Source organism: Triplophysa rosa, linkage group LG8, assembly GCF_024868665.1.
Source record: "Triplophysa rosa linkage group LG8, Trosa_1v2, whole genome shotgun sequence".
In the NCBI taxonomy this organism is placed as follows: domain Eukaryota; kingdom Metazoa; phylum Chordata; class Actinopteri; order Cypriniformes; family Nemacheilidae; genus Triplophysa; species Triplophysa rosa.
The window spans coordinates 27,531,001-27,553,602 of record NC_079897.1 but is presented as its reverse complement, the minus strand read 5'-3'; the positions used below and the strand labels follow the sequence as shown (position 1 = coordinate 27,553,602).

The 22,602-nt window shown below is 39.8% G+C and overlaps 1 protein-coding gene across 2 annotated transcripts in view; it reads right to left on the bottom strand.

Moving 5' to 3' along the window:
- csf3r (colony stimulating factor 3 receptor (granulocyte)) overlaps nucleotides 1-21,814 on the bottom strand; it is a 47,553-nt gene extending 25,739 nt beyond the window's left edge. Inside the window, exons 1-7 of one of the 2 annotated variants that reach the window (XM_057339749.1) lie at nucleotides 21,678-21,814; nucleotides 20,775-20,846; nucleotides 19,629-19,928; nucleotides 13,779-13,908; nucleotides 6,202-6,368; nucleotides 4,347-4,504; nucleotides 1,791-1,941 (exon numbers count right to left, since the gene is read on the bottom strand). In XM_057339749.1, the coding sequence (XP_057195732.1) occupies nucleotides 1,791-1,941; nucleotides 4,347-4,504; nucleotides 6,202-6,368; nucleotides 13,779-13,873 (571 nt within the window). In that variant the 5' untranslated portion in view covers nucleotides 13,874-13,908; nucleotides 19,629-19,928; nucleotides 20,775-20,846; nucleotides 21,678-21,814. The remainder of the gene's footprint in view (nucleotides 1-1,790; nucleotides 1,942-4,346; nucleotides 4,505-6,201; nucleotides 6,369-13,778; nucleotides 13,909-19,628; nucleotides 19,929-20,774; nucleotides 20,847-21,677) is intronic. The other variant, XM_057339750.1, reaches the window with a different exon arrangement.
- Nucleotides 21,815-22,602: the final 788 nt, after the last annotated feature.

The window sequence follows — 22,602 nt, the reverse complement described above, 5'->3', positions numbered from 1 at the left end:
GTCTTACTGCAAGATGTGGGCAGACACCAGCTCTACACGAAGGTTGTGGAATCTACAAGTGTTGGGCATAGCATCTGCAGATGTCTGCCAGAGAGGCGCCCTGAGCCAGTGCCCACGAGGAGGCTACACCCTGGGTGGAGTGAGCTCTCACTGCCAGAGGGCACAGGAGATCTTGGGACTGGTACGCCAGAGTGATGGCGTCAACGATCCATTGCGCCAATCTCTGTTTGGAGACAGCCCTCCCCTTCTGCTGTCCTCCAAAACAGATAAAGAGCTACTCAGAGCTTCTGAAGCTCTGCGTGTGGTCCAAGTAGAGGCGCAGGGTGCGTACTGGACACAACACGGCAGGGTTGGGTCTTCCTTCCCAGGGGGTAGCGCCTGCAAGTTCACCACCTGGTCCCTAAAGGGAGTGGTGGGAACTTTGGCCATGTAGCCAGGACGGGGTCCTAGAATCACGTGGGAGTCGCCCGGCCCGGACTCTAGGTATTGCTGGACACAGAGAGTGTGTGCAGATTCCCTACCCTCTTGATGGAAGCGAGCGCCACTAGGAGAACTGTCTACATCGTGAGATGAGATAGAGCGGCTTCTCCTTGGGGCTCAAATGGGGCCCTTCCCAGGCCAACGAGAACCACATTGAGGTCCCAAGAGGGTACGGAGCGCGGACAGGGAGGATTCAGCCCCTCAGGAATCGGATGACCAAGTCGTGCTGTCCGAGAGACTTACCGGCCACAAGCTTGTGATGTGCAGCGATGGCGGCAACATACACCTTGAGCGTAAAGGGGGAGATGTTGGTCTCTAACCTATCCTGGAGTAAGGACAGCACAACACCGATAGCACAACTCTGCAGATCTTCCCCCCACAGTGCAACTGTAGAACTGTCTGAGCATTTTTGAGCTCAGACCGAATTTCTTCAGTCGCCTGAGGAAGAAGAGATGCTGGTGGGCCTTCCTCACTACTGACTGTGTGTGGGTATTCCAGGTGAGGTCCTCTGTGATGTTTACGTCGAGGAACTTGAAGCTGCTGATGCACTCCACTGGAGTCCTGTCGATGGTGATGAGGGAGTGCTCACTGGTCCGCCTCCTGAAATCCACCACCAGCTCCTTGGTCATACTGATGTTCAGAAAGAGGTTGTTGCTGTGACACCAGTTAGTCAGGGTGTGCACCTCTTCTCTGTAGGTCCTACTGTGATCAGACCTACCACCGTTGTGTCATCCGCAAATTTGACGATGACGTTGGAGCTGTGCTTGGCTACACAGTCATGCGTGTACAGGGAGTACAAGAGAGGGCTGAGAACACTGCCCTGAGGGGCTCCAGTATTGAGGGTCAGAGGGGAGATGTTGCTGCCTACTCTGACAACCTGCCGTCTGCCTGTCAGGAAGTCCAGGATCCAGCCGCACAGAGAATTGTTCAGACCTAGAGCCTGGAGTTTCACTACAAGCTTAGAGGGCACTATGATATTAAATGCTGAAATGTAGTCAACGAACAGAATTCTGCGTTCCTCTTGTCGAGTTATGCAGGCTTGCTCTGAAGATGAGTGATGTGAGTGAATATTTTCGCTAAATGCTCCTTGTAAGCGTGTAAGCATTTTTAAAAAAATGCACTGATACTATAGTTTTAAAAGAGATAGTTTTTTAAATTTGTGTCTAACTATCTGACCTTGTTTAAAGTTTTGACAAAAGAGTGATTGATTAAAATGCTCAGATGATAATGTTCAGAGAATAAGGTTTGGTGTTTTAGTAGTTCAGAAAAACTGTAAAAGGTTCAGAAGACATAATTAGTCAGTTACATACCTGTTGTAAGTGTGGTGGCTACTTTTGAATCACTCCATTCACTCCATACACTGAAATACCGAACTCTCATTTTGGTGCTATAATTGGTCCAGTGGAGGATATCACACACCTTAATTGAGCCATTTGATTGTGATGCACATCTGGGGAAAACCTAAAATGAAATTAATATTTGAAGAAGAAAATACAACTCTGTGATAACTTTCTAACAAGTGTATAAAATTATTGTATTTCAGATAGGGTGACCAGATTTATTAAAGTGGAATACAGGACGAACACAGGCCCATCAGACCTCCACCTCCCACTGCACACATAAAACAATCTATATGTTAGCAATGTAAGAAATAAATGCAGATCTGTGAGAATAAGATCATCCACTGGTGTAATGGACGTGACAAGGATTCAGATGCAGGTATGGTTAAATGGAGAGTTTATTCCAAAAAAAAAGGTAAGTCCAAAATAAACACAAGGTGACAGGGTACTCCTGGCAGCAATAACAACAACAACAAAAAAACTGTTCACTCCAGTGGGGCGAGAATAGCACCTGTATCCGTAAGGTAAAACTAGAGGCAAAAAGCCGAATGGGAAAAACAGTCCAAACCGACCCTCTCAGTTATCGCCTCCCTGGGGAGAGACGCGGAGATTAAATCCTGCCTTGTGAACAGTAGAGTAGAGAACAAAAGCATTAGTACATGGCATAATGCTCGCAACCAACAAATACATCGCCACGCCGAGAACAGGGACAGCCGTGGCTAAAATAGAGGGTAAAACAAATGGAACACAGGTGTGAGTAATTAACGCCTCTGAGTAGCTGAATGGGAAACCAGGCAGGAGAGAAGTGAAGGGGAAAAACAATCCAACAGTAAAACAAAAAAATAAACAAACTAACAGGCAGAGCCTGACAACTGGTGCTGCCATGTTTGCCAGTGTGCACTTGTCTTTTCTCATAAAATGCAGAGCAGTCCAGTCCATAATGGACTTCATTGTTGTTACACTCAGTCGAGATTTTCAACCATCCAATTAAGCATTCATTAATGATAACACTCGCTCCAAGGGTGCAGTTGTAGCGTACCAGGCAGGCAGGCATAAAACAAACTCCAAAATTAAGTGACTTGCTCCCCATCTCACAAAATGTGCCAGTGCATCTATGAGACACAGGCACCTTGTTTTTGTTTCACCAAGTGACAATGTTTTTTGCACAAGACCGCTCATCAAAGAGCATGGTTTTGTCAAAATGAGAGTAGAATATCTGGAGTAGAAGTTGATGAGGCTGCTCTGAATGTCTCTCCATTTTGGGACACGTTTCATTAGAAACCAACTCTAGGTCTTTTGTGTTCTCCAATTATCAGGGAAATCCATACTTTTACACCCTCTAGTCTATTAGATTAAAGTATCGCACAAGAAGCAGTCTTTATGGCTGGACGGATCCAAAGGGGCACTTGTCCAAATCACACTGAACTTTTTCCTTTGACAAAGAGGCAAGAACGTTGCATATTAATGCTTCTGATTTGTTATGAGCAGAAGAATATTTAGGATATTTATTAATTGTGCAGTGTGCTTAGCTGACTGAAAACTGGTCATAAATAACAGAATGTCCTTCACTTGAATGCATTTTATAAGTGTACGTGTACGTGCATAATGTACAAAACACGAAGGGATAAATGTGATGATGTGTTGCTTTCTCATGCTGTAGTTCCATCCCACTCTCCCCACTAGTCCCACCTCAAACAGCTCGTGTTTTTTCCGGAAAAATTCGTACAGCTGTATCTCTTTATAAAGTTGATCAAACTAAATACTCTTCGAAGATACGACAAAAGCAATACTACTGTATAGGCACTCAAGATTAATATGAGATTGGCAGAAACTGCCTGTGATACGTGATCTTAAGATATACTTGTATTATAAATCCTTTCAATGTGCTGTTGTGGTTTTGGCAAAAAAACTCCGGGCAAAAGTGTTTTTGAAAGTCATGGCGACTGTTAAAAACACATTAGACACCACTTACATGCTTTAAAGGTAAAAGTGTTACTTTTTCCTGTCAATCCATGTGGATTTGTCCGTAAGGTATGCACTGTCGCTTTAATTTAGCGTGAGCAGCGCAGCAAAATTAGAAAAAAAAAACTTGAAATGATCGGTGCACTGCTGCTTACGAGTCGCTTCTGCTCCACGAGCACGTGCTGCTTACGCGAGCGGTATGAATGCTCTAATCTGTTAACATTTGCTCCCAAAAAAATATGCCCTGCTTTCGCGTGCTGTGTGTTTGAAACGTCAGATGTCCACACACACTTCTTTGACATCTCCCTCTGTGCTCTCTACACTTCACTGATGTTGGCCGCCGCTCTCACTAACTGGTAGTTGACTGATATGATGGCAATTTTGTTCTCTAAATATTACTGTATGAGGTGATTGGATACCTTTTAGAAGGCTATTCTTGCATGAAAGATGACTCGCTCTATCACTCAGCAGAAAACAAAACATGATTTGTTATAATACGTCAGAACACAGGATCACCCTAATTATAGATATTAAATATTATAGTGGATATAAGCATTAACTCACCAACTCTGTGGATAACTTCTTGTCCACTTCTTTCAGACTCAGCTCCACATCAAAGGTCAATTTCACCCAACTCTGAGACTGCGGAAGACTCCATCTGTACCTGAAACATCCTAACTCATCTGCTTCAATCCTCTGAATGTTAGGAGGGCCGTACTTTGCTGAAAGACAATCAATTAAAAAGTCAATCCGTGTTGAGCACACTCAGTCTCCACAATACCATGTTTGCAAACAAGGAGAATTAAAAAAAAGATACTGTGGTCTACTACAATTCATGATTTCACATATGAACTGAATTTATTTGAGCTAATTGTGTTCACAGAACACATTTTCCATCCATCTTTAATAACCATGAAATTTAGGTAAATGTTTGATTATTCTGCTTTAACCATTTACTTTTAACTGCATTAGTTCAGAGTCCTATGTCACTTGGTCTCACTCATTTTATAAATATATTGACAGCATTCAGAAATTAATGACCTTCATACTTTTAGGGCCAGATTTGCTAAACATGGCAAAATAGCGCAATAGCGCAATTTTAAAAAAGCACCAATGGGAGTGAACATTTCTGTGGGTGATTTACTAACAAGGCGGACATTAAAAAAACACAGGCGCAATATCTCATTCCCATAGTGACCAATGCAATCTACTAAAAGTTGCGCAAATTAGCGCTGGGTAGTGATGCTGATAATCCGGGGGTCTGGGGTCAATTGATATAAATGAACATTGATTAACTGCGGGTGGGTCGCAGACGGAAAATATAAATTATTAAAGATGAAAATATCAACACTATCTAAAATGTAAATGTGTTTAAAACCTCATTTTCACCAGGCACTGTACAGTCTCTCGTTAAACTGTGAACTTCTGAGGGGAATGGCATCACGCTGTCACTCTACCCTGCACTGAATGAATGAACCTTAGTAAATCACCTTGTGTGATTCATTTAAATTCTCTCTTCCCATAAAGTTTGCGTCTGAAGAGGGAACTCCTACAAATGCATTTGCAATAAGGTCAGTCGCAAAAACATCTTTGTCCACACCCTTTAGGCGCTAATTTCCACTTCGGGTCTTTAGTAAATACCGACAGCAGTTTTTCACGCCAAAAGGGCGTTTGCGCTGCCGCAAGCTGTTAGTAAATCTTGCATCTGGCCCTTTGCGCAGGAAAAACAACTCTGCTCTTTGAAACAAGATATTCATACCTCACCCATATCCCATGAGCTAATGAAATAAAACGTATGAAGGCACTAAAAAGTAGTTTATCACCAAATTGTCAACCAATTATTATCAACCAATTGAAATTTGTCCTTGTTATTAATTGCTTGAGCGGTTCAAATTTGCTTCCTCTGCATCTTCCCAGCATTCTGGCCCTGACCATAGACCTTACAAGCAGATCCTGAACACTCGAGGTAGCTGAGTGTGCGCACTGTGAGCAGATTGTTTTTAAAGGGGTGGTTCATCAGTGCTTCATGCATTCTGACTTCTTAATGTCTGTTCAACGTGCTGGCCCCTGCACGCGCCTTCAGGAGCTCGTCTTTTTCGGGAAATTATCATAAAGCTGTATCTGTCTTTTATAAATGTGATCAACCTAAAGACTCTTCGAAGATATGAAGTATGCAATACTACTTTATTGGTACACAAGATTAATATGAGATTGTCAGAAACTGCGTGTTACATCCCCTTTAAGTATTAATTTAAGATATATGAAAACATCTTTTATACTGAACATGAAATATTGAAAGAATAATAATTGTAGCTAGAGCAGTTATATAATGTATTTTCTGCATTCTTTAATTTCTTTAATATAGTTACTAAAAATAAACTCAATGTTGTTAATAGTAGAATAACACAATATTCTGTACCTGATTCCATTGGCACCAACAGCAGACGTGCAGAGCTGATGCTCCAGAACACATTAGATGCCTCCACATAAATCTCCATCTTAGATGTAAGAGCAATTTCCAATCGTGGAATCTGGTAAAAATGCACCCCAGGAGGAAGCCTTTTTGAAGTGGTCCTGTTTGGAGAACTAAAGTTCACAAAAATGTCACCAATCAGAACACAAAGGTCATATTTAACAGTCCCCATTCATACAAGAGCCCTGCACGGGCCTCAAATGTATGCCTTAGCCCGGCCCTGGCCCAAAGCACTCAGACTCTAGACCAGCCCTTGTCCAACAGCTTATCAGAATTCTCAGCCCGAGTCAACTCAACTCAACTTTATTTATATAGCGCTTTTTACAATTTTCATTGTTACAAAGCAGCTGTACACAAGACATATTGACTATAAGCAAACCAACTTAAAGTTGTACCTGCAAAAACAAGAAAAAGTTGAAAACACATAAGACAGACATACCCACATACAAAACACTCCACACACACAATATGCACACGTACTAACACACATAGACATAGACACACACACACGGACGCGCACGCACACACACACACACACACACACACACGTACACAGACAAGTACGCGCACACACACACAGACACGCACACACACACACTCAGTGAGAGCACACATTTAAGATAAAGGAGAGAGAAGCACAGGTCAAATATAACAGACTATAAATTCCTATATGCAATATTAATTAAGTAAAACTTAAAAATTCTAAAGCAGCCCCCCTCCCCCGGCCAGGAAAATAGTGCAAAAAATAGTATGCAAACGGTGGCGAGGAACCCAAAACTCTAATTGAGAGAAAAAACCTCAGGAGAACCCAGGCCCAACCAGGGGATTCCAGTTCCCCTCTGGCAAAAGCTGCTGCCTCTGCACAAGCTCCAGAGATCTTGCACAACAAGGCTAAATAAAATAAATAAACTTACTAATAAGGTAAATTATAGTCAGACTGAAGCCCGTGTTTTTTTTATTACTTTCGCATTACACAGGCTGTTGCAGTTTTGTTTTTAATAGCCAATTATTCCTATTTTGTTTCTTTATTAAGTTAATTTAGAAAAATAGTAAAGAAGTAGGGATGGGCGATATTATATCGTTTGCGATATACCGGTAGAAATTCCCCACAAGATAGGCATTAATCTTCCTGCGATATAAACGATAAATTCTAGTTGATGACGTATTTCTTTGTGAGACCCATTCACAGCTCATATGTGAAGTGAAAACGGGTATAGCGGAGGGCGGACTTGAAGCTGAGAAAGAGTTTGCACTAAAAGATGAGCTCTAAATCTTGTTTAGGTTGGCACTGTAGATGCATCCGAGTTAATGTTTAGTTTCACTTTCGTTTTATTTAATTAGTTTGTTAAGTATTTGTTGATAGTCATAATACGTTACACCACAACATTTAGTTTGGCTAAAAGTATTTTTTTAAACATTCATTAGATGTTATGTGCGCGTGTGTCATGGCTCTGCCTCACTTAGTCATGTTTTTCTTGGTCCTGTGGCAGAGTCATGGCAAAACCTTTGGTTATGTGTGGAGAGAAACATATTATTGTCCTTTTGACAATAATATGCGTTCTCTCCAGTGTCTCGTCATTGGCCCCGCCCCTCTCGTTTCCTGTATTGTTTCCCGTCCGTGTCTAATGTTTCCCACCTGCCCTCGCTCGTTATCCTTCGTTTGTCTTTCCTTTAAATGCCCTCATGTTTCTTTGTCCTGTGCTCGGTCATTGTTTCCAGTATGTCGTGTTACTCGTGTCATGTCCAGCTGTATCACCTGTTCCTGTTTCGTCCATTGTAGTAAGTGTTAGTTTAGTTTAATCCTTGTCTAAGTTTTGTGAGTCTAGGGTTAGGGTACCTGTTACTTGTTTGATTTTCTTGTTCCTGTGTTTTGCCCCCATCGTGGGTTTTTGTTTTGTGTTCTGTTATTATTTGTAAAATAAACAAATCTGTGTTAACCCCTTCATTCCCGCCTGCCTGCGATTGGGTTCTTCTCATACATTTCCTGACAGCGTGCGCAAATTGTTTAATATGATTTCTTGCCTGTTATACAGTATACAGGATGAACGGAGCATCCCGTGCGCAGCTCAACTCGCGCCCACATGTGCTTTCATAGCGACACAGCACTGCTGCCTGTTTACATCCAGTACAAAATGCGAGTTTGTATTACGTTATTTTAAATACGTTTATGAGCGTATAAAAGCATGGATTATTTAATTAGATTTCTTTTATGCGCATTTTTCTGTTCTCTTTCTGTAGCGCGAGTCATAGACAGATTCAGTGTATGTTGCTGTGAGAAGTGAAGGTTCACACAGTTCAAGAGAGAGTGATTGACATCGATCGTTTCCACCCAACAATAGGCTATATACAGTTTTAGAAATGACATGATGTGTTTATTGAGCTTTAGTTCATTTAACTTTTCTTTACTACAACCTTTTGAAGTCGAATCTCACTATTATATTTTATATTTACAAAAATACTGTAGGTATATTTTAGGAGCTGTTTGATTTGGGGTAAGTTTTACTTTTTGATAATATTTGTTTTTCTGAGAGTCTAGACTACATGCAGCTACTGTCACTTGATGCAAAAAGCAGCGGTGGATGGCGTTATGGATATTCCGTCATTTTTATCGTTATCGCAACAAATACCAGGAATTATCGTGATAGAGTTTTAGGGCCATATCGCCCATCTCTAAAGAAGTATTATTTTTTTGTGGCTCAGGTGCTGAACGTTTGATTGCCAAATGCGCTGGAGTTGGGATTTGAATGCATGAAGGTTATAAGTGTGCTTAAATTCCTCCTTTAGCTTCAGCCGTCACAGTAAGAATAAACTTTTGGTTTGTTGGACATCAAGCAGCGCTTGGTGTCCTCCGTTAAACGCTCTCATGTTACTTTTGTGTCACAAGCTGCTGGGTCTGCACAATGTGTGCATAAAACTGAAAACATAATAAATCACAAACTTAACAGTACTGCGCTTTTCTTACTATTTAATTCAAAACAGTCGCATAATAATCATGTAAGCATGCTCTGGTCCGGACAGTAAAGAGATACTGCCATGAGGGGAAGTGGGGACATTGGCACTGTGAAAAAGGCCCGATGCCCGAGTGTCTGACGAGTTAGATCGCGTAGCCGAGATGGATCGTATCCCGTAGCCACCGTGACGGTTTGGGGGCTCTAGTCACGCTCCCAGGGACCAGGACCGTGACCGGGGCTAGGGGTACGATCTGCTTCATCGACCTCCCAGGGGGTGGTTCGATGGCTGGCAGTGCGGATTCCTTGCTGTGGGGAAGCCCCTGGGGAGGAGATCGGCTCTGCTGACTTACCTGCCTGGCGATAATGCAGCACAACGCACTGTCAACTGAGAGTGCTGAGGGCTACTGATTATCCTTGACATTGGGTCTCGCTGTGACGCAATGTCGAGTTGCCAAACACCGTCGTGCAGAGGGTGAGAGCGGCTGTGATAAACACCCAGAGAGAGAGGAAACTCTTAAGAGAGTGGGCTGTTGGGACAGGGCAGGAACCGTCCCGGATCGACCACCCAGCGATGGAATGGCTGGGCATACTCCACCTGGGGGACATGGACGTATCATCTAGCTGTTTCACCCTCGTGGGAAGAGAGGGTGACATAACTTTGTTTGATGTGAAACGTACCGGAAAGGGGGCGTTCCAGGTCTTACTAAGTTCCTCATGCACTTCTGGAAAACACGGCACTGGGGGCGAGCGCTGGGAGAGGCAGTGCGGGCACTGCAACCCAACTCTCACGGCGGCCCGGGAAAGCATGGCTGACATTTCGACGTCCGCTTCTTCCTGGGCTCGTCCCCCTGAGGGAGGGAGCCTGAGGAATCTTCGGAGTCGGATCGCAGTACGTCACCCCCCAATGCTGCAAGAGACATCTCATCATCACGCATCGTGTCCAAATACGTGGTTGAGGAACAAGACGGTGGGACCGTCTCCTGGGGAACGGTCAGACAAGCGAGACGAGGTGCGAACTGTCCGTGAGCCAGTGGCTGGCGGATTAGCGCTCACAGTAACCCTCATATCACCATCGCTGCTTGCCGTAGCGGACGGCAGGGCCGTAGTCCTGCCGTCACGGAACGGGGAGCAGACGAGGTGGTGGCTGAGTCCCGTGGGAACACAGCCACTCATGACACAACGTCTGAATCGTCAACCACCCGCAGTGCGGGCAGGACGTATCCACAACGTCTGCCCCAGCATACTGGAAGCAGACATCGTGTCCGTCCCCCTCCTCGATGAGTGTGTTGCACCCATGAGAACAGCGGGACATGCCACGCTGGAGAAATTTGCTCTTTTAGAGAAAAAAAAAAAAACTCGAACACTTCTGGCACTGCCGAGAAGCCCAGGGGAAGTCGCTGCAGGAAGGGACCGTCCGCTGCACCACATCGTAAGATTCTAGCAGTAATTCGGCGTAGAGTTTGAAGTATCGAAGTCGATCAGTGTGAAGGCTCCGAAGAACAAAAGGTGAATGAATGCAGCACGCCGTCTCCCTTTTATACCCGGAGTCCGGCATGCAAATTTCATTCGCCAATTTCATTGGCCTTTTCTAAACTAGTCAGAAGTTGATAGGTTCTCAAGAGCGAACCCCATCTGTCGGCTCGACACAACGTCGAGAGACCGACAGAAAGGGAACTATGTACATTGCTGTTTCTGGTCCAGTTTTCACAGTTATACAGTAGGGGGCACTGTTCCCAATCTTCTGAAATAGTTCAGCATCCATGGATTCAAAAGCAGCAACTGTTTAACGCTCTTTCAGATTTAATTTCCACATAAATAAATACAAGCCCACAAAATAAAGAATTGTGAAGTTGTTAAGCTCACATTACTGGCTATAGGGTAGGAGGAAGGGATGCCTTCTGGCTATTCATGGGAGGAGGGGATTCCTTCTAAGCTAAACATTCTTTGTCCGAACTGCTATACCTTATTTGGTCATTCTGTGAACCCCTGGACATATGAAACCTGCCAGATGTCTTTTGGCACCGTATATAAAGACTTGCAGTTTCTAGAATAAATGAGTTCAAAAGCTTGATGCCTCTCTGTGTCTTGTTCTTTGTGCTCCCAGATCTGCAGAAGAATTCTCTCACAACATCCAACCTATTTATGATTTGATTTTACTGGTGATCCAAAACACAGAAATAAACTTAGTGTTCGTAAGGAACCATAAATTTAATCTGATTTGGATGAATTCTGTGACACAATATGAGAGTAACCTAGCTCCATTAAAACTGTGATTTAAAAAGAAACTGTATTTTTAAAGAGGAGACTTTTTTCTTTCATTTGAAATATTGTATATACATAGAAGAAAATATGGAGGTCATCAATGTTTTGTAAAAATGCTGGCACTAGCTGGAAACGTAACCAACCGGCAGGGAAAGAGTTAATATTCCCCCCGAAATTAATAAGTAGATTGTATTTTAGAATACAAATACAAAAAAAGAAGCAAAGAATTACAAACATCAGAGAAAAATGCTGGGATACATTGGTAGGAAATTGACAAGTTTGACAGTTAAAGGTGACATTAAGTGCTATAATCGGGTCCCCGGTGTATCTGCCAACCCAGAAAACATGAAAAAGGGCTACCCACAAACTTTGTTTTGGTGAGCCTTTCTCTGCAAGCATGTGAGAAAAACAAGCCCATGCGACATCTTGCTCCCCTATCTTATTATAATATTACCAGCCCTTCATCTGCCCGTTTCCACCCACAGCGCTGCCACAGTTGTGGTTTTCACAAGCGACATAGGTGTATCAGTTCTAACGGCATCGCAAAATGAACTGTTCTTTCATTTACTGAACACACCAGCATCACAGAGCACTTTTTAGAAGTCCCAACCTTCCAGTCCCCTTTCAATGACGAAATAACTCAAATACATGAGTTTCACGGAAGAAATAACAAAAATGGAGGGTGGCAAGCAGCCGCGGCTCATCTGTATGGGCAGGTGAGGCAGTGCCCCTCCAAAATAATCTTCTATAGAAATATAGAACTGTATATAAACTGAATCTAGAAAGATTGTTAACTCAAAAATGTGTTCTGAATTATTCAACAAATATTTTCGGGGGTTCTTTGTCATTCTAAGTCGTAAAATGAGACGAATATATGCAGAAATTTAGCGCTTGGCTTCCGCAGATAGGGTTAGAAATGTAATGAACTTTAAGCAGGGTGGAGAAACTCTGAGCCCTCGCGAGCTCAACAGCACCCCATGGTTTTCCCAATGTAAATCTGTGGCGAGAAATGAAAGTGCAGCCTGGTCTGATAGACAGAATTGAGTTTGTCCCTCTGCTTTTTACGTAACGTGAATGTAGTTCCAGACAAAGCTATATCAATCCTCGTTAGTAAAGTGTGTGTCATTCTGCATGAGTGCAGGAGTTCAGCAAATGAATCAGATCAACACGGCGAGTGATGAAAATCTTCTTGAAGGTAATAATAAATCAGGTTTCTCCCTTAAGAAAATGAACTATGGTTTTATTATAGCAAAAGTGCACTAACCCTGTTTTTTGCAGACTGATTGCCTTTTATACACAGTTTAACTACATGTAGCCTATGATGTTTAAACTATGCTTTCTGTAGCACAATGCGGTAATCTTAAATTTGCTAACATGAAGCAGCGACCTGAAAATGCTTACATAAATAAATCACCATCACATTAGTAAAAGTATAAATCGTTAAGTCCTCCTGTGAAAAGCTTGTAAGTAAATATAACCCTGCAGTAAAGATAGAGACGGTCTACATTCTAGAAAGTGAAACCGCATTGCAAAATAAAAGATAATTACAAAACCAAAAATTGTATATTAAATGTTATTATAAATACCTGTAAATGACTCTTTTGTGTTTTATTAACCCAGACCCCAATGCAGTCAGTTACATTTAATTATACAGAGAACTTTCAGAGACCTTTGTTTTTCAGAATTTTTAAAAACTTGTTTATCATCAAACACAATAGTAAAACATTGTTATGTGTACTTTAAGATTTCGTTCAACATGTGGTTGTAGAGCCTGCCATTCAACATTTGAGCACCCCCTTCAGGCTGAATTACACAGAGACACTAGACCTCCACCTACATTTATAGCCAGGAGCCTCTATTGGTTGCAAGAAATGGGTGTGAAAAACGAGAGACGGCCACAGGAGTGTTGACAGACCTGCTTCAAGCCGGAATGAAAACAATGTGTTCAGTTTTAAAGACGCAACATGTTTGTCCTGTGTACAACAGAAAACAAGGTGTATGGTTTTAATGTGTTTGTTTAAAGACAAGATACTATTTGACACTTTCTAAAATTGTCGACTGGCTCACACACCCATGTGCTTTCTGCTGGAAAGGTTGAGGAGACTAGCAGCTCATTTAAATTTAAAGAGACGCGTGTTTTTCCTTCCATACAAAAATGGACATTCAGGGCATTGTATAATAAAAGATATGTGGTATATTTTCAGCAGAAACTTCACAGACACATTCTGTGGACCTCAAGGTTTACACTTGTGTAAAAGTAGATACAAATGACACCTTTAAAGTGTCTATAATGTTGACAGAAACAGAGACCTGATAGAGGTGTGAAGTGTGTAGATTGTAGAAATGTCTGCCGTTTCTTGACAAGGATCCCATTTACACAGCATTCCTCTCGGAGAAAAAGTCATGACACAGCTTAGGTTCTGTGGAATGGGTGGTGGATCTTTAAAGATAAAATAAATAACAGCAGTTAAAATGTATCCAACAATTCAATCATAAAAATATGAATGTAGGGTAGACATTAAACATGTATTATCTTATTACATTTACATTTATGCATTTGGCAGATGCTTTTATCCAAAGTGAATTACATTGCATTGAATTATACATTTCTGACTATATGCAATCCCCTGGGATCGAACCCATGACCTTGGGTGCCATGTTCTAACCACTGAGCCACATTATTAAAATGTATTATATATCAATAATTTAGCCAACAGACAGCAAGAACCAAGGAAATAGAGATAAAAGAAAAGACAGCAAATATTGAATACCTAAATGAAATACACTCAATGTCATTAACCAGCTTAAAGGGGACATCAAATGCTTATTTTCCACAAGTTGGTTTGACCACTGGTGTAAAACAACACACTTCTCACCGGTTCGATGCCTGTCTCTTTAAATGATAATGAGCTACTGCTCACCCCAAATCTCTGTTCTGACTGGGTTTCGGCCGTCATAAACGTGAGCTAAGTAGGGTGAGCGATTGACCACTACTTTCAGACTGGCTGCGTTTGCACTGGTGGGCACAGAGCTAACTAAATGATACATAAGTGAACCTTTTATCCGATGTCCCTTTTAAGGCCTACTCTTCCTGAGGTTCAAATCAAAACAGCAATGTTTCAAACATACTACATCCATTGTTGCCTTGTGGCACATATATTCATTCATTTATGACAAGCACTAGAAACACTACAGTAGAAAAGAACTGATGGAGAGGGAACCTGCTGTGAAGGATACATTGGAAAGGTGGCCAGCACTCTTTATGGAGAGTCAGGTTAGTAAATATTATTGTATTGTATTGGGTTCATATTGTGTCATTAACTTGTTCTGTTGAAATAAAAGAGCATAAAAAGTAATTCATACTTTTACATTTCAGTGAAAAGTGATTGCTAAATTGATGATCGTCACTTTTTTTTAGATTCTGTCAGAGTTCAGTCTTATATCTAGGGCTGTAGTCAAGTCCACCATTGTCGAGTCCAAGACAAGTCCAAGACCAGGACTAGTCGAGACCGAGTCAAGTCCGAGTCCAAAGAGGTTCGAGTCCAAGTCAAGTCCGAGTCCAAAGAGGTTCGAGTCCAAGTCAAGTCCGAGTCCAAAGAGGTTCGAGTCCAAGTCAAGACCGAGTCCAATTGAGACAGTCAAGACAGAGACAGAAAAAAATCATGACTACAAGACCACATACTTAACTATTGATAATTTATGTGATGCAAGAGACAGCATATCTTCTATTCTAAGATAATCATTTTCATTATTGTTTGTAATGATCAAAAAGCAGATAAAATAAGGTCATTTTATTTTTACTATATAGGTATAGCACTAAAGTCACAAAGCCGAAGTGTAACTGTTTATTACTTTTTTAAGGAAGTTTTGTATCAGCCCTCCTAACAGCAAGGTTGTGCAGCAATGAACACTTTTGTGCGTGTGTGTGGCGCCTGCCCGTGCACGTGCGTGTTCGATAGAGGAGCCGCTAGAAGGAGCAGAGGCTCCACGGCTCGTTTATAAGCACGTCGGTGCCCATCCTTAAATAACATGTTCATCACAATGACAATAAAAATACGATCAATCTTATCTTTAAGCCCTACTTTCCAAACTTTCTAAAATACTCAAATGCAATGCTAACTCTGAAACATGGCATTAACTTACCTCTCTTTGTGATGCCTTTGCAGGTGTCTTACGAAATTGGATGTTGTCCCACATGTTTCGGGGAAAGTTTTGTTGCAAAAAGTTTCCTTTTAAGCGCACTGTCGATACATTTATTATGGTTTGTGAAACCAATCTGTATTATGCCGCTGCTCGCTGACATCGTGCCTGATGAATGATTGACGCTGGTTCGCGCCGCGGACGAATCGTTCATTTGAACTGGTTCTTTCTTTTTAGTGAACCGGTGGAACCAGTTCAGCTGAATCGTTCCCGTTTAGCGTCTCCCGTAAACACTTAATATTATCCACAAATTAATTCAGTTATTCACTTTCTGGCGTGCATGACAGTCCCGCGGACTTGAACCAATATACCGGAGTTATTTAATTACAACATCAGCACACACTGAACTGAACTGCTGTGTGAGAAGAGAACTTATGAGCACGCGCAGCTCTCGTTCTAGAGTCGAGAGTCGGCAACAGTTTTCGGATCATTAGTTTTCGGATCACAAGAATATTGCTCTATCAATGTTTTGTTTTGAAGGAGAAAATACAACATATATCGCTGGACTCGGACGAGACCGACTAGAACATTTTCGAGACCAATGACCAAGTCCGAGACAATTCCGAGTTCAAATACCAACGAGTCCAAGACAAGTCCGAGACCATTAAAAAACGTCTCGAGTCCGGACTCGAGTCCGAGACCGGACTCGAGTACTACAGCATTACTTATATCTGGCAAAGACCTACAAACCGAATTATTTCAAAAACTGGACCATTGACATCTCACAGCCAAAGGGGGAGACATTGGCTCTAAACTTAAGAAGAATCTGCAATGGAATTTCAACAGAAAATAATGTAAGCTCCACAGACTCCCAAGTTCTTGTCTTTTGCAAGTGTTGTTTGCTCTGTGTTGTGTGTATGCTATTAAACTTTTTTTAAAATATTTTTTCAGAAATCTGACATCATTGGGAGACGAACAGCAGATCTGCATGGCCTTCCACTCCTTCTTGGAGAAGACCCCACTGATTTTTACAAGACATGTGTTTTGTTCTCGTATTATGGGGCTTTCGCACCGCAGTTTGGAAAAAAATAAGTCAAAGAAAGAACAGAAAAGAGGAGAAAAGAACGTAAAAGAAAAGTAAGACAAAAGAAGGTTAGAAATGACAGAAAGAAAGAAAAGGAAGTCAAATGTGTTATAGAAAATTAAAAACCAATAGAAATCATGTAGAACAAAGTGTCAACGTTTAATAAATTATTTTTAGAAATTATAAATTTAGATCACTTTTCAAGTGACAAATTAGCAGTATCAGAAGAGGTTTCAATTTTTACAGCTGGCCTTCAGTTTCTATTTTCTTTTCGTATATTTAAACACTTAACATGCACCAAGCCCATGGGCAGGCCAGAAGGGATCCAATGGAGTTTTGAGGTTTCATCACAAGCTATTTTAAATACTTTATATATTGGTTAAATATTTGCCAAACCCACATGCAGACGTTAAAAGTGACTAATGATTTATGAAAAAAATGAAAATTAACAAGTTTGGAGATTCCAGGTTTCTGTCGGACAGTGACAATATGTTGTCTTAAAATATGTTGTTAATTATTTTGACTAAATTTTTATTTCATTTTTAGGACTATGATGATGAAGAAGGCAATTCAAGCGTCATATTGACATTGATCCCTAAGGACTGTGAAACCATACCTTACTCGCTGAACCTTGACGCCACAACCACTGCCATCTTTTTGGAAGGCACAAGTGTAATGGATGGAATCTTCCCCAAGCCATCCTGTGCCTCCTTTTTGGTCTCTTTTATACTCTGAATTTAGAGTACCCTCCATGAAGAACAACTATCTAACATTCTAATGCAGTAACGTCACTTTTCTCCAATTCTACATTTAACTTTTTGTGCAAAGTTAAAGATGTGAAAAAGTTACATTGATCTTTTATCTTTCCAGAGTGCAACACAGCAGTGGTTCCCAACCTGGGGTCTGCGACCCCCTTAGGGGGGCGCCAGAGTTCACATCAGGGGCGCCTGAGCTGACATGCTTTGAGGTTAAATAAAGCTGCATAAATGTTCCACTAATCATTTTAAATAAAAACATTTTTGTATGTTTTAAAAAAATCATGTGTTTACAATGCCAAGATAATGCAGTCAAAAATAGTTATATCTTGTATAAAATAATTATTTTAATTTTTCTGGCTCCATCGGTAGACATTCACATGGGGCTTCACAGTAGCCGGACGCACTGTCATTGGCTGTTCTCGCTATGAGACTCACATGAGAAACTCTGTCAGGCGTCAACGTTCGTGTTAACATAAATTCAAAACGGAAAAATAGCAGAGAAACGTAAATGCGGTGATTCTTCGTCAGAAATAAAGGAAAAAGTTTAGACGCTATTACAAAACCTACATAATTTAAGGTTTTATTGAAGGACAAGACAAGTCTCGGCCAGAATGTGTGTTCTGTGGTGAAAAATTGGTAAACGACAGCATGAAATCAAGCAAAATGAAAAGACACCTTGTAAAAATAAGCAGTAATTGATAATTGTAGTAATTGATCTCTTTATGCAAGTACAGCAATGTTAATGTTTAACAGTTCTTTCATAACTTTCAGTATACTCTGAATGTTCATACAATAACCTGAAAATAGCCTGAAAAATAACCTGAACATTTATTTGAGTATTCAAGTAAAAATGTCATTAAAATCTTTTATATTACTCATATTTAACCATTTCATTAAATGTATTATTCAATTATTTAATTTAATTTATTGATATTTACTATCTATATATGTGTGTTTGAGTAGCAGTTATGTGTGTATACACACACACACACACGCACACACATATGAGGGTTGGGGGGGCTCCGATTGTCATATATGTACGTGGGGGGGCCCCAAGGAAAAAAGGTTGGAAACCACTGCAATACAGTATGTGCAGTTTATCTCAGAATTGTTGACATGTCAGAAGGACTTGAATTAACATTTTTGTTAATGTTTTATATAAAATAAATGACTTTGTTGTTTCGCCAATGATCTGTTGTCTGTCTTTGTCTTTAACAACTTAGAGGTTTGAGTACTACTTGCTTGAGAAATTTAAGGTAATCAGTTTCCACACGTTTTTCTAGTAATTTGAACTAATAGACATGTTGAAATAACTCTTTTATTTGAGTTCTCTGTGTTAAGCTTAAATTAAATCTGTAAGTTTTACTAAGTTTCCTTTACTCAAGTTTTCAGGTACTTTTTGCAAATACAGAAGTTAACTATACAAAGTTGTTGTAAGCTTCATCAACTTAAAAATGCTGAATGAATTTACTTGAAAATTCTGAATCAGTTTCCACAGTTTTTGTAAGTAAACCCAACTTATTACTTTTTACAGTGTAAATGGGGGTGAGATTCCAGGATATGGGATGCATTTACAATTGTCGTTTCATGCTTTGTTGTAACCTGAATGCTTTGTTTTTTATTTGAGGGGACTGCCCCCTCAAATGGCTATATGTGCAATGTGTTTTCTAATGTTAGTTGGATTTGATGACTGCAGCATCCTAGCGGTATGCTCTGACTCTACAATAAGGACTACTTGCTCAAGGAAATCCAAGTCTCCTGGTCTTCACTGGAAAAACGTTAACAATACAATACATTAAAGGAGCTGTAGGTACAGCCTGTCAAATGGGTCACCAACAGGGGGCAGTTGTGGCCTACTGGTTAGATAGTCAGAATTATAACCAGAAGGTCACCGATTCGATTTTTAGAGCCAGCAGGTAGTGACTGACATTTGAGCAAGGCACCTAACCCCCGTTTGCTCCCTGGGCGCTGCATTGATAGCTTCCCACTGCTTCGGGGGTGTGTTCACAACTTGCAGTGCGTGTGTTCACTACTCACTGGATGGGTTAAATGCAGAGGTCACATTTACAAATTTACACAGTTACAAATAGGTCACTTTCACTTTCAAATGAAATATGTGGGCTGTATGATTATTGATAATAACATTAGTGATTAATCATAATTTAAAAAGTTTCTCACGTTTCACTTCGACGATGCTTCCACCCACTATTTGGCAGTTGGTTTCTACACAAATTCCACAAGTAATTTCAGCGCTTGTGCCCAGATTGTTAGGAATAAATGCAGCATAAGTCCCATTCCTCTCCAGGTAAGTGAGATTGGTGGGGACTAAATTGTTGTTAATCTTCCATTCCACGCGAAACTCTTTGCCTTTAGTCAGTGGGCATTCATTGTTGATGAGGCAGGACGCTGATATGGACGAGCCTACAGCCACCACAGAAGCAGAAGTGTTTACCTCGCCACAAACCAATGCTTGAGCCACTGTGGGTATTAAATAAATATAACATGAATTCGCATGTTTTAATCCTTCTCTTAAGTGAATTCTGATCATAGTTTAGCTAACTACACAACGTTCCACTCCCCAATTGTGATGAAATAGCATTGCGTGTTACATGTTCCCAACAACATCTTCTAAAAAAAACTATTTCAAAATATGTGGGGAGCTATTGCATGACACCAAAGAAACAAATGGTATCTTAACACGTAACTAAATCTGAATTATTTTACTTAATAAGAATAGGAAAGAGCAGGGCACAACATAACGCAACATACACATATTTGCTACAAATGAACAATGAAATTTACATAGTTTTCATTTAATTCTTGTTATTTTACACTTAGAGGCTTACTTGTTACACTATTACAACTAACCCCACAGTGTGAATATATTTTGTTAAGGCCTAGTTAACCGTTGCTAGGAATGGCTGACATGTTTCAATATGGTGCTATATCTTAGGCAACAAGAAAGTTATTTGGATCATTTAAGGTTAGATATGCTGACTTATACACCCAACTCGCAAATAGAAAAAAACATATGTTGATTAAATTTACTTTCATTCCTCCAAAATACTCTTTGTCCAATATCTCCATGAATACACATCAAAACTTTACACAAATTCTCAGAGGAATGTCATCTGAAAGTGAGAGAATAATACCAAAGTGCTTATTTCTTAACCATGTGTTACTAGTTAAAATATGTGTTATAACTAACTGCATGCTAGTTTGTGCCCCTAAATAACAATAAAAATAATTAAGAAAGATCAAAGTAAATTAAAACAAAAATGAAAGAAAACCATTCATTATCATTCGACTGTAAAGATGATTCACCTTTTAACAAGGCAGTGATCCATATCCATTAGACGAGTACTGATAGCCAGACTGATGCCATGCTCATTAAGGCTGAAAGAAAAGAAAACATTTAATCTTAACTATTTAGTGATGTTTTTAAATGAGTTGATAATAATTAGCAAGACTTTAAATGAGTAAATGAAAAAAGAAAAGAAAATGGAGACAAAAAGATATCTCTATAATAATAATAATGGTAACACTTTACATTAAGGTACCCTTTATGAAGCATTTTATAACTTTTTATGATTTAAATGTGTTCATTAATGATTGATAAGTAATTTACAAATGCATTATAAAGCAGTTAAAACTGCATGAATAAAAAGAGGGATTCTAACGAAATACCTGCCAAAAAGTGAGCCATTTTTAACTCACATGTTATAAATGCTTAATAAATATATTTATTCATTATTTATTTGACTCGAAAGCAGATTCATTATTATCTTGATGTTGTTGATGTTGCAAAATAGGCTGTCAGACTGGACATTGTAGGGTGTTATGTTGTTTATCTTATACCTTCTCACTATTTGTAAGGTATTTCGTTAGAATTCCATTTTTATTCATGCAGTTATAACTGCTATATAATGCATTTGTAAATTACTTATTAATCATTAATGAACACATTTATAAATGCTACATAAAGGGTACCTTAATGTAAAGTGTTAATATAATAATAATAACAATAACATTCATTAGTCTTAAGTCTCAAAACTAATACTTTTTCTCTAAAAAAGGAATTTCAACTACATCCTTTTAACTTAAAATCTGTAAAATCTGCACAATCATTTGTAGAATAAAGTATTAAAAGACGTATTAATAAAAATATTCTGAAGTATCCAGTATTTAAATAAAGAATGTAACATCCAACATAAAAACAATGCATACTCAAGAGTGTTGAAAAGGCATCTGGAGAACGAAGGATCACATTGAAACTTCTCGTTTGCAGTTGAATGAGTCTGTGGCTGTGGCTGTCGTGAGGAAAGATCTCTGCCAGACTGTGCTGTTTGTTCCTCTGTGGTATATTGTTCTTTCCTTCTGAACCACAAGCAAACTGAAGCAGGAAATGTCACGCTCTTATGAAACCATTCTACACACGTCTTTCTGTTTCTGATGTTCAATATCGAAAAATACTATATATTGTAATCTCAAAATTAAACTTTCAGTTTTTTTACAAGTTCTGAAAACCTTCCGCATTTTTTAAATCAATTACATTATTATTAGTATACTAAATGCATAGAAACGTACAATTGTTTTACTTAGCATCTAGTATATAAATGAAGTACTGTATCTTTATCAAAAAATATACTTCAAACAAACATTTTAAACTTACTCTAATTTGTTGTGGCTATTTATTTTTTGATTTATCGAAAATTGATTATTCATTTAGGAATATCTATTAGGTCCAGGTAATTTAATTTTCATTAAATTACAAAGAACTGTACTTTTATTAAAGCCCATTTTAATAATTTATCTCAAGGTTCTATTTTTTTATTTAAGTGAAGAAAGTTTTTACACGAAATTAAATTAATTCAAAATAAATTATAGTTTAGTTGGGTTAACACAATAGTTTGCTTAGGTTAAGTTACTTTACTGTTCTTTACTTAATGTTTAACTGCATTGGTCAAAGAAAATTTCCAAAGAAAAACCACATGTGCACTCATGATGCAAGCACGCAGAACAGTTTCACGAGCAGATACGCACCCTCGCAAGAGCGCATTGTGAGCGCGCAGAACAATATCTGTGCGCAGAAAAGAATCCTCGCAAGAGTGCATTTTCGCAACCAGGCTCTGTGACGAACGCGTGCGCAATT